The 11,848-nt window shown below is 41.5% G+C and overlaps 1 protein-coding gene across 1 annotated transcript in view; it reads left to right on the top strand.

The window, feature by feature from the left end:
- sgf29 (SAGA complex associated factor 29) overlaps nt 1-10,572 on the top strand; it is a 17,146-nt gene extending 6,574 nt beyond the window's left edge. The window contains exons 8-10 of the mRNA XM_041238679.1: nt 3,945-3,980; nt 10,125-10,287; nt 10,364-10,572. Coding sequence (XP_041094613.1) covers nt 3,945-3,980; nt 10,125-10,287; nt 10,364-10,480 — 316 coding nt within the window. The 3' untranslated portion in view covers nt 10,481-10,572. The remainder of the gene's footprint in view (nt 1-3,944; nt 3,981-10,124; nt 10,288-10,363) is intronic.
- The last annotated feature ends 1,276 nt before the right edge of the window (nt 10,573-11,848 follow it).

Genomic DNA, 11,848 nt, shown 5'->3' with positions numbered 1-11,848 from the left:
TTCCCTGGTTTGGTAGTCTTTGACTCTGCTTGCTGTTGCAGTCCTCCGCCCCTGTGTGGCGCTATCCCGGCCTCCAGCGACTACGTGGCGAAGCCTGGGGATAAAGTGGCGGCACGGGTGAAGGCTGTGGATGGAGACGAGCAGTGGATCCTGGCTGAGGTGGTCAGCTACAGCCATGCAGCCAACAAGTGAGGGTGAACTACCAGGATCTACAGCCCCCTTAATGTACAGCATCAGGGGGTTCTGGGACTTGTAGTTATTTTTTTATAAATACTTTTATTATAATTGAAAACCTTTAATGCTACAGCCCCCATGGTGCACATGTCATAGAGAGACACAGCAGCGGGTTCTAGGAGCTGTGTTTTTTTTTTTTTTTTTTTTTTTTTGTTTTTTATTTTTTGTTTGTTTATATATATATATATATATATATATATATATATACAGTGCCTTGCAAAAGTATTCAGACCCCTGACCAATTCTCTCATATTACAAATGGTACATTGAAATTTCGTTCTGTTCGATATTTTAAAACACTTAAACTCAGAATCAATTATTGTAAGGTGACATTGGTTTTATGTTGGGAAATATTTTTAAGAAAAATAAAAAACTGAAATATCTTGCTTGCATAAGTATTCAACCCCCACACATTAATATTTGGTAGAGCCACCTTTTGCTGCAATAATAGCTTTAAGTCTTTTGGGGTAAGTATGTACCAGCTTTGCACACAGTGTCGGAGTGATTTTGGCCCATTCTTCTTGGCAGATTTTCTCCAGGTTGTTCAGGTTGGTTGGACGACACTTGTGGACCGCAATTTTCAAACAGTGCCACAGATTCTCAATGGGATTGTGATCAGGACTTTGACTGGGCCACTGTAGGACATTCACCTTTTTGTTCTTGAGCCACTCCAGTGTTGCTTTGGCCTTGTGCTTTGGATCATTGTCATGCTGAAAGGTGAATTACCTCCCAAGCTTCAGTTTTTTAGCAGACTGAAGCAGATTCTCTTGCAGTATTTTCCTGTATTTTGCTCCATCCATTCTTCCTTCAATTGTAACAAGATGCTCAGTCCCTGCTGATGAGAAGCATCCCCACAGCATGATGCTGCCACCACCATACTTCACTGTAGGGATGGTTTGTCTTGAGGCATGGGCAGTGTTAGGTTTGCGCCACACATAGCGCTTTGAGTTTTGGCCAAAAAGCTCTATCTTGGTCTCATCTGACCACAAAACCTTTTCCCACATTGCAGCTGGATCACTCTCATGCTTTCTGGAAAACTCCAGACGTGCTTTCAGATGGTACTTTTTGAGTAACGGCTTCTTTCTTGCCACCCTCCCATACAGGCCAGTGTTATGCAGAGCTCTTGATATGGTTGACTGGTGCACCATTACTCCACTCCCAGCCACTGAACTCTGTAGCTCCTTCAAAGTGATTGTTGGCCTCTCTGTGGCTTCTCTCACAAGTCTCCTTCTTGTTTGAGTGCTGAGTTTTGAGGGATGGCCTTTTCTGGGCAGTGCCTGAGTGGTGTGATGCAGCTTCCACTTCCTGATTATTGATCCAACTGTGCTCACTGGGATATCTAAACACTTGGATATTATTTTGTACCCTTTCCATAATCTATGCATTTGTATTACGTTATCTCTAACTTCTGTAGAATGCTCTTTGGTCTTCATTTTCCTTCAAATTCACAGCCTTACCAATGATCCTTCAACAGTGGGGTTTTTATCCAGAAAATGTGACAGCAACTTTAATGGTTCACAGGTGGAGGCCAATGGTAAGGTAATTGTGTCCTCGTTAGGGCAATTTCTTTCATCGGTGCAAACTGGGAGCTTCCACAGCACAGGGGTTGAATACTTATGCAAGCAAGATATTTCAGTTTTTTATTTTTCTTAAAAATATTTCCCAACATAAAACCAATGTCACCTTACAATAATTGATTCTGAGTTTCAGTGTTTTAAAATAAAATATCAAACAGAACGAAATTTCAATGTACCATTTGTAATTCACTAATATGAGAGAATTGGTCAGGGGTCTGAATACTTTTGCAAGGCACTGTGTGTATATATATATATATATATATATATAATATATATATATATATATAATATATATATATATAGTAAGGTACTGTGCAAAAGTTTTAGGCAGGTGTGAAAAAATGCTGTAAAGTAAGAATGCTTTCAAAAATAGACATGTTAATAGATTATATTTATCAATTAACAAAATGCAAAGTGAGTGAACAGAAGAAAAATCTAAATCAAATCCATATTTGGTGTGACCACCCTTTGCCTTCAAAACAGCATCAATTCTTCTAGGTACACTTGCACACAGTTTTTAAAGGAACTCGGCAGGTAGGTTGGCCCAAACATCTTGGAGAACTAACCACAGTTCTTCTGTGGATTTAGGCAGCCTCAGTTGCTTCTCTCTCTTCATGTAATCCCAGACAGACTCGATGATGTTGAGATCAGGGCTCTGTGGGGGCCATACCATCACTTCCAGGACTCCTTGTTCTTCTTTACACTGAAGATAGTTCTTAATGACTTTCGCTGTATGTTTGGGGTTGTTGTCATGCTGCAGAATAAATTTGGGGCCAATCAGATGCCTCCCTGATGGTATTGCATGATGGATAAGTATCTGCCTGTACTTCTCAGCATTGAGGAGACCATTAATTCTGACCAAATCCCCAACTCCATTTGCAGAAGTGCAGCCCCAAACTTGCAAGGAACCTCCACCATGCTTCACTGTTGCCTGCAGACACTCATTTGTGTACCGATCTCCAGCCCTTCGCGAACAAACTGCCTTCTGCTACAGCCAGATATTTCAAATTTTGACTCATCAGTCCAGAGCACCTGCCGCCATTTTTCTGCACCCCAGTTCCTGTGTTTTCGTGCATAGTTGAGTCGCTTGGCCTTGTTTCCACGTCGGAGGTATGGCTTTTTGGCTGCAAGTCTTCCATGAAGGCCACTTCTGACCAGACTTCTCCGGACAGTAGATGGGTGTACCAGGGTCCCACTGTTTTCTGCCAATTCTGAGCTGATGGCACTGCTGGACATCTTCCGATTGCGAAGGGAAGTAAGCATGATGTGTCTTTCATCTGCTGCAGTAAGTTTCCTTGGCCGACCACTGCGTCTACGGTCCTCAACGTTGCCCGTTTCTTTGTGCTTCTTCAAAAGAGCTTGGACAGCACATCTGGAAACCCCTGTCTGCCTTGAAATTTCTGCCTGGGAGAGACCTTGCTGATGCAGTATAACTACCTTGTGTCTTGTTGCTGTGCTCAGTCTTGCCATGGTGTATGACTTTTGACAGTAAACTGTCTTCAGCAACCTCACCTTGTTAGCCGAGTTTGGCTGTTCCTCACCCAGTTTTATTCCTCCTACACAGCTGTTTCTGTTTCAGTTAATGATTGTGTTTCAACCTACATATTGAATTGATGATCATTAGCACCTGTTTGGTATAATTGTTTAATCATACACCTGACTATATGCCTACAAAATCCCTGACTTTGTGCAAGTGTACCTAGAAGAATTGATGCTGTTTTGAAGGCAAAGGGTGGTCACACCAAATATGGATTTGATGTAGATTTTTCTTCTGTTCACTCACTTTGCATTTTGTTAATTGATAAATATAATCTATTAACATGTCTATTTTTGAAAGCATTCTTACTTTACAGCATTTTTTCACACCTGCCTAAAACTTTTGCACAGTACTGTGTGTGTGTGTCTATGTATATATATATATATATATATATATATAATATAGTAATTTAAAATATTTATATAATCTTAAAAACCTTTAGTTCTTTTTAGATAATAAGAATATATTATTTTATTACATAATTATAATTATTATAGGTTACACAGGGTTTCTAGGAGCTGTAGTCCTTTTTTCCTAAATCTGGAAATTGCTGTTACATAATACTATTTAATATAACTTTTTGGTTTTGTCTTTAGGTATGAAGTTGATGACATCGATGAAGAGGGCAAGGAGTAAGTCTCTTATTCAGTATCATTCTTTCTGTTCTGTACACATTGTTAATATAAAGCTGAGGGGACACTAGTCTGCAAGTTGTCAGAAAAGTAGAATGACATCTGTCGCTTCTACAGTGTTGATTCTACTTTCATGGAACAGCTTTCTACTTCATTTTGAAGTCAACCAATATGGAAAAACAGCATTCAGACAGGAAACATGAAAAACAAAAAAAATCAACTGCACCTTCATACAGTACTAGACACAACACATTATTAATATAACAATTATGTAAATAAAGCTGTACTAGCTAATTGTTTATTTATTTATGTATCTGAACCCCAGGGCAATATCATGTAAACATAGATTTGTATTTACGAGACCCAATATTGAAACTGCTGCCATAAAATACAACACTCACTTAATCTGTTTAGTACCACTAGAAGGGGAGAAAATGTATTTATCAAACAGAAGCCTTTATTAATTAACTCAAAATATTTGTAGTTTATTATGACAGCATGTCATGCTGCAGATAACCCTGTTCTCCATCTGGGTTTATTTTTACTGATTTATAGTGGAACAGAGATATAAATGCTCTCTCTTTCTGTCACACTTTTAAATGAATGTTTTCTCATATCCTTTGAGATATATTCCTGTGTGATCAGGTTTGTTCTGTTTACCTTCAATTATTTGAACCTCAGTGCATTTACAGCTGAAATATGAATTGTTTAAGTTATTTCATGTTATTGTTCATGGAGACCAGCAAAGTGCATACTGGTTAATTATAACTTTTATATCCATACATACATATCTACAATATCCAGCTTGGAAACATTCGATCAGGAGACTTTCCCTGACGATATTCCAAACCGACTTTCGCAAGCGAGATAGCCAGTCACATGACTTCTCTAATGACTTTTCATTGGCTGACTAACCCTATTGTGTAATGTTACTTTCTACAAAATCAACTCTCCATTGAGAAAGTTGTTTGAAAACCTTATCAAACTTGCCCGAACCTTGTAGGTGGGAGGCCTCAACCCTTGCAATTCAAGTCAAGATTGAAAACCTATTTTTATGATCTATCGTTTCTATTTTAATCATTGCAATTATTTTTTTTTTTTTTTTTTTTTTAACTTTTGTAGTACCAGATGTAGTGTTTTAAAATGAAAATACAAGTTTGCTGTAACCGTGTATTTTTGTCAAAACTGCACATTTGAGAGCTGTGTACCGAATGGAAGTGCAAGACAGGTGAGATTCAGAATTATTCAAAATTCAAGAGGCTTTATTGGCATGACAAAACAAATGACGTTTTGCCAAAGCATTAAAACAACAAACATTAACACTCGTACCCCCCTCCCCCATACCCCTATACACCTTCATCTCGTATACAACCCCCACCCTCCATTCCCCCTCATATTTACAGTAACACAAGAGCCTCTTTCACACTGGCACTCCTACCCGGGTTACAATAGTGTGAAACCACATACCTGGGATAACCCGGGTCCAAGCAGCCCACCTCAGGGTGTGGGTCAGCATGCTTTGACTCGGGCTGAGCAAGACAAAATGCATCACGATGGACGAAATAACATGTACTTGGTCAGGATTTGCTTTAGTTTTGTGTCTTTGACACTGACCGGGTATTCAGCCAGGGGGAAGTCTGTTTTTGGCACTAGTTCTGTGTTTTTAATTCCTTTCCAGTATGACTTCTATGTGTTTTTTAAATATGTTAATTTTTGTCATGATTGAGCTTCAGTACCAGCTGGCCGAGGGGATTCAGCCCTGCACGCATTGTCGTTTCTGTTTAGCTGTAGAATAGTTTTTGCAATTTCAAGGTATAATAACACAGTTGGGATTTTGTCCCGTGTTTTATAGTAAGGGTTTGAGCGGTCCCCACACTTCTACAGTTAGACAAGAATCGGTTCAGTAATACTGTCAAGAATTTTAAGTCTCATTTTTACTGGTGGTTTAGTTTTCTAAAGTTGATTCTTTATGACATAGAAAGCCCTTCATGCCTTGTCTTTTAATGCTTTTATAGTCAGGTTAAAGCTCCCTGACGCGCTGATGGCCAGACCCAGGTATGTGTAGCAGACCCTGTGCTCAAGTGTGGTGTTGCCCAGAGTGAAGAGGGTGTTGCTGTGGTGATTTTTCTCAGTGATGAGACTCTGGTGAATAAAGTGGTAGAGGAGGGGATTGTGGTTAAAGGCACTTTCATCTCTGGCCTGCCGCTCTCTTCACTGGCTACTAAATGGTTGAATGAGCCCCAATCAACCATAAATACTGTTTTGAAGTTTAATATCGACGGTAACATTTACAATGTTTTTGTCACATCTGAAGACATGAACTATTTTCATGTGTGGTAAAGGGGGACACATTTAGAAGGGAATATCTAGATAAGGCCGGTGATCGGGAGAAAGCAGCTGACAGAGCGAATAGTGAGGATGAAGGTCCCACTCCAGTGGGAATGCAGCTGGTGGAGGTGAAGAGCAGAGGGGAGCTGGCCCTGACAGCACAGGAGAGAGGCTGAGCCCGAGGAGAGAGTGGAGAATAAGAAGGTAAGCGTAGAGCAGCAGGGGCAATAGCCAGCTTAAATAAGTGAAATGAGTGAGGTTTATAACACAAGTAATGAAGGAAATATTAGACAAATAGTGAAGTACTATTTACAGTACCAATAAAAAGGGGAACAGTGGGCAGGGGAAGGGTCAGACAGCGGTTCAGGGAGCTTGGCTCGCCAGCCTTGCATTGCTTTACCCCCGATGGAGAATAAAGAAAGCGCGGAGTATGAGAGCGATGGAGAGGTGTCCTGTCATGGAATCCTCATTGATTTCTGAGCCCCTTTCAGTCAGTCTGGAGTTGGGGGGATAATTCTCCGGAGCAGATTAAACCATTTTTTACGCAACACGAAAGTTAGAAGAGGTATTAAAATAGAGGATTTATTTCCAGACCTTAAGCTGTTTGTGGGTACTGTTCAATCAATACTGTGTGATTCTTCGCTTTGACCACAAAAGCACGCAGACAGGTTAAGAAATGAGAAACCGTAATGGCTGTAAAACCTTTCGCTTCTTTCCTCTTTTACTGGGTTTTCATCCTTTTTTCATTTGTTTTTTTTCCTTTCTTTTAATGGATAACATCACAGTAAACACTTTTAATGTAAACCCCCGGGCTAGAGAGGTGCATAAACCGGCGTGTGTTTGAACTGTAGAATACATTTTTTAACTCAAGAAATGTAAATAATGAAATTAACTCGTGTTCCTCACCCCCCCACCCCCTCCCTCCCTCATAACAAAATCGATACCCTGTGTATTATCACGACCCCACGACAAACATTGATTAGTCGCAAAAAACGGGGGTGCTAGTGGGACAAATAAGCTATGGGACAAATAATAGTGCTGGGTTGCTGTTTTTATTTTCTGAATTAATCATCGTGGGAAGGCTGTTCAAGGTTTTTAAATGAATGCGCATCATGTTTGTTTTATGAAGACTTTACGCCCTGAAGGGACAGCCTGGGGTGTTTTTCTTTCAGATATTAAAGAAGTGTCATTCAGATGTTTTTTTTTTTTTTTTTTTTTTCTGGGGGCGGATTTTAACTGTCCTTTAAATGACTCCGTAGACTGGAATCATACAGAGTCACACCCCCAGTCTGCCAGAGAGCTCAGTGCTATTAAAAAAAACCCTCCAATTCAGAATTGTCAGGCTAAACGTTCTCTTTATAAAGATTATTTGTTTTATTTTGCATTTCATGCTTTTTCGATTTGCTCAAACGCTGGGCTCTAATCATTATTAACCTGGTGGCCCCCATGCTGTGGCACTGTATGGCCTGTGTAGCTGCCTGCGGCGCTGTTCTCGGAGCTACAGAGAGTTGGTGAGGATCTTTTGGGGTGGGCTGCACTGGCTCTGGCAGTGTGTACTGTACCGTGGGGCAGGGCCTGATTGATCTGGCCAGCAGTCGTGGCAGTTTTTCAAAGACTGCAGGCCCTGCAAAGTTACTGTACTCCACAGAGCCGCTCAGTTGGAGGTCCTGGGCCTTTTGCTGTTTTTTTTATTCAAAAATAAGCTCACCCCCCCGACCCCATGTTCCTGCTGACACCGCAAAGCGGGACCTCTCCCAGCTCCCGCAGTTCTACAGCGGCTTGCGGTGTGCTTGGAGTCTGTTTAAAGTGGAGCAGGCTGTGGAGGCGGACAGTGTGTACTGGTGCCCGGAGGAACCCCAGACTAATAATCTATAGGTACAGGGTGTTGGGCTTCAGAGGAACCTTTCCCCTCGCTGATGTTGACCCTGATATTAGATACTCAGCCCAGACCAAGGGTGCTGCTGGACCCTGCTAGGCTCATCAGTTTCTCAGTGTGTGTGAAGGTGAGGCATGCTCCAGCCCTGCAGGGGCTCCCGGATACACATTGGAGGGAGCAGCTGGGGTGGGGAGCATGTGCGGCTGGCATGAAGGGCTGGGTACAAGCCCCTATTCCTAAGAGATTTGGAAATTTGCAATGGAGGATACTCCACACATCATTGCTTGCAGTTCCTTTATTGGTATAATAACCCCTGGAGCACCAGACACTTGTCCTTTTTGTGGGGTGAAGAGACTGTTCCATGCCTATATGGCCTGTGAAGCAATTTTTATAATGGGAGTGCAGAACAGGAGATGTGCATGTGTGACAGAGAGCGAATGAATCCTAGTCAGCAATCTCCTTCCCAGTCTGTGAGGGCTCTGTATAACAGGAACAGTGTGTCCCAGACCGGATGGTTTGACAGTTCATTTCAGGGTCAGTAGGAAGTCGGCCATCCAGGAAGGGGTGGAGCCACAATACCAGAAGTCTTCGTCTTAATAGGGTAGGCAGTGTGTCAGTCATGGATTGGAGGATACGTGATTGCACTCTCTACTGAAGGGGGCGTGACTGAGGGTATTTTGTGGGATGTGACGAAGCGATCTGTTCCTTGTGATATGGTTTTATGAAAGGAACAGGAAGGAGTAAAAGCGAACTGTGAGTTTACATGCTGTATTCTGTCTGTCTGATAATTGTTAGACAGCTAATCACAGGGAGCTGTCGCTACGAAGCCAGTTCTACACCCGGACAACACTTCCCCGCTGTTCACCATTCACTGTACTTCACCACCTACACTAATAAGCACTCATTCTGGACTTGTGACCGTGTTTGTGTTTCGTGTGTTATTCGTGCTGTTTGTTTATTATTTTGGGACAATATCTCTTGGTATTACCTGTGTGATACACAACGTTGTGTAGAGCCAGGTATTTATTTAAAAGTTACAAGCCTGCACCCCTGCCAAATAAAGGAGTGGTTTCATTGAACTTTCACTGTCGTGTTTGTTTTATTCTTGACCACTGTAATCTACCTGTTCACAGCATGTCAGATTGCAGATTTTATTTTGGGACAGGCCAAATTGTCATTTTTAAAGAGCAGGAAAAGGAAAGTGGTATTTTTTCTATAAAGCACACACCTTTTTAAATGGATGCCAAAAAATCGAGTGTCTTCAAAAACGTAGTGTGTTTTTTAAGGGCATGCATCTTTTAAAATGCATCCCAAGTAAAATATGTGCCTGAAGTAACATTTAAAGTGCAGCCCCTTCTGCTAAACTCCTGTAAAGGTCAAAACCAAGTTGTTAAATACTTTTCTGCTCTAATCATTAGCCAGCAGCACAGTCTATTTTAAGAGTCACTCTATTGTTAGCCAATACATGTTAAAGACGCAGTGATAAACAAGCGGCTTCAAAACATTTATGGATCAAAGCACAGCTACAGGCTTTGAGAAGGATTGTTAAGGTGCTGGGTTTACTGAAAGTACTATTTTTCAAAATAACTTATTTTTGATCATTCATGAGTTTGGTCGAAAGGACTGAAACATACTTAAGTCTTATTTCAGGCAAACATTTTTCTTGGCAAGCATTTTAAAAGATGCACACTGTTTTCAAAGACACTCGTTTTTTTGGCATGCATTTAAAAGATGCGTGCTTTATACAAAAAATGCACACTACTTTTGCATTTTTGCAGTTTTTTGTGGTTTGTTGTTTATATATTAATTGATATATGTGTAGGGGATAGAATGTTTGGATTTGAGAATTGTCCTTTGCTTTCTTTACAGTTTTTCTTGCATATTTGACTGATTTAAATAAAGTGTTGTTAAAAGTACAAAAAACTCTTCTTCTTCCCCAGACGCCACACTCTCAGTCGAAGGCGTATCATTCCGCTACCCCAGTGGAAGGCGAACCCCGAGACTGACCCCGAGGCTCTGTTCCACAAGGAGCAGTTGGTGCTGGCGCTGTACCCCCAAACCACCTGCTTCTACCGAGCACTGATCCACGCACCCCCGCAGAGGGTAAGAGAGAGAGGGGTACCCCTAATAATACTGTCTGTCACGGTGTCTGTATTGAGTATTGACTATTCCTCTCTAGCCCCAGGATGATTACTCTGTGCTGTTTGAAGACACCTCGTACGCTGACGGATACTCTCCCCCACTCAACGTGGCCCAGAGATACGTGGTGGCGTGCAAAGAGAACAAGAAGAAATGAACGCTAGGCAGAGGAGAGACAACATGCGTGGGAGATTACATTTTTATAAATATTTTTTGTGTGCATTTTTGTGAAAAAAAAAAATAAAGAATGAGGAATTGTATATTGCTTTTTTTGAGAGAGTGTCTTTTTTACATGTGTGTGTGTGTGTATATGGTTGTGTTTAGGGACTGTCTGCACAGTTGCACTGCTGAGGGGCCGTCTTCATTTTACTTGTAGTTCTGTTCCGTGTTAAATGTGCAGTCAGTCCCTGGCTTGTGTTTGGGATTACACCACCCCCCTGCTGGTGATTATGTGAAACCAAGTACCTGGTGTTTTATGTAACGTGATACATTGCATTTAGACTTAACTGTTGCGGTTAACAAAATGAGAAGTATCAGAACAATATAATTAAAGAGAAATTTGAAATAACAGGTGGATAGTTAAATCACCAAAAAATTCGTAATTTTTCCTCAAAAGGAAAAATGGCACTTAATGGGTTAAACAACAACGGGAGAAGGGGTTGCACCATTCTGTGGCTGTGGTCCAGACCACTCCATGGTCTGACCTCACAGTGCCGGTCCGTGCCTTGTGTACTGCGAGGTGGGTGGGACCACTCCAGCAAAACTGGTACAGTCAGCACTCCAGCACTCACACTCTGGTGAAGGTGGAAAATAAACCAACGCCGGGTAACGACAGCTCCGTTTGCATTAACGAACAAAGGATCGGTAGCCGAGGCACCCTGAAAAGGGATTCATAGGGGCTTACATGGGATTTGAATTTGAACATATAGATTAGGGATCTCTTTCCTGATCAGTCTTCTTTTGAGCAAAAAGGTTAGTAAGGTTAAAAGGTTAGGACGGGTCGGTATACCGGTTTTTCGGTTTACTGCAGTTTAGGTACATTATGGTATGTGGCAAAGTGCAAAAAGTGCAAAACACACACAATTTCTTTCAGGTGCAGGGGTGTTTATTGATAATAATGAAAATGTCCAGAGCCCTATGGCAAACACCTGTAAATAATAAATGCTGGAGTGATACAGCGGTGTGTATCTGTAATCCCCGAGTTTGACCCGCAACCAAACACCCACACTAAATACGAAACACAAGACAGTGAGTGAATTTAGGTGCTAGTGGTGAGTACAGTACTCCATGAAATGCTGGGGTGAAAAGTTATGTCAGGGTTAGTGCTGGCTTGAACTCCAGGTCCGGATCGTGTTCCTGATAGTCTACAAAGACTACTAAGCAATCCTTTTACTCCTTTTAGGTTAACTCCAACCATTTACCAAGGAACAGATTACTTTGCTATGCCCCTATTTTATGCCCTCGCTCATGACCCCTTGGTTAACAAGCAAATCCGTTCCAAATAATTTTCTACATTGCCTGGGGC

The sequence above is a fragment of the Polyodon spathula genome, chromosome 50 (assembly GCF_017654505.1).
Source record: "Polyodon spathula isolate WHYD16114869_AA chromosome 50, ASM1765450v1, whole genome shotgun sequence".
Classification (NCBI taxonomy): domain Eukaryota; kingdom Metazoa; phylum Chordata; class Actinopteri; order Acipenseriformes; family Polyodontidae; genus Polyodon; species Polyodon spathula.
This window is presented reverse-complemented; position numbering and strand designations above follow the sequence as displayed.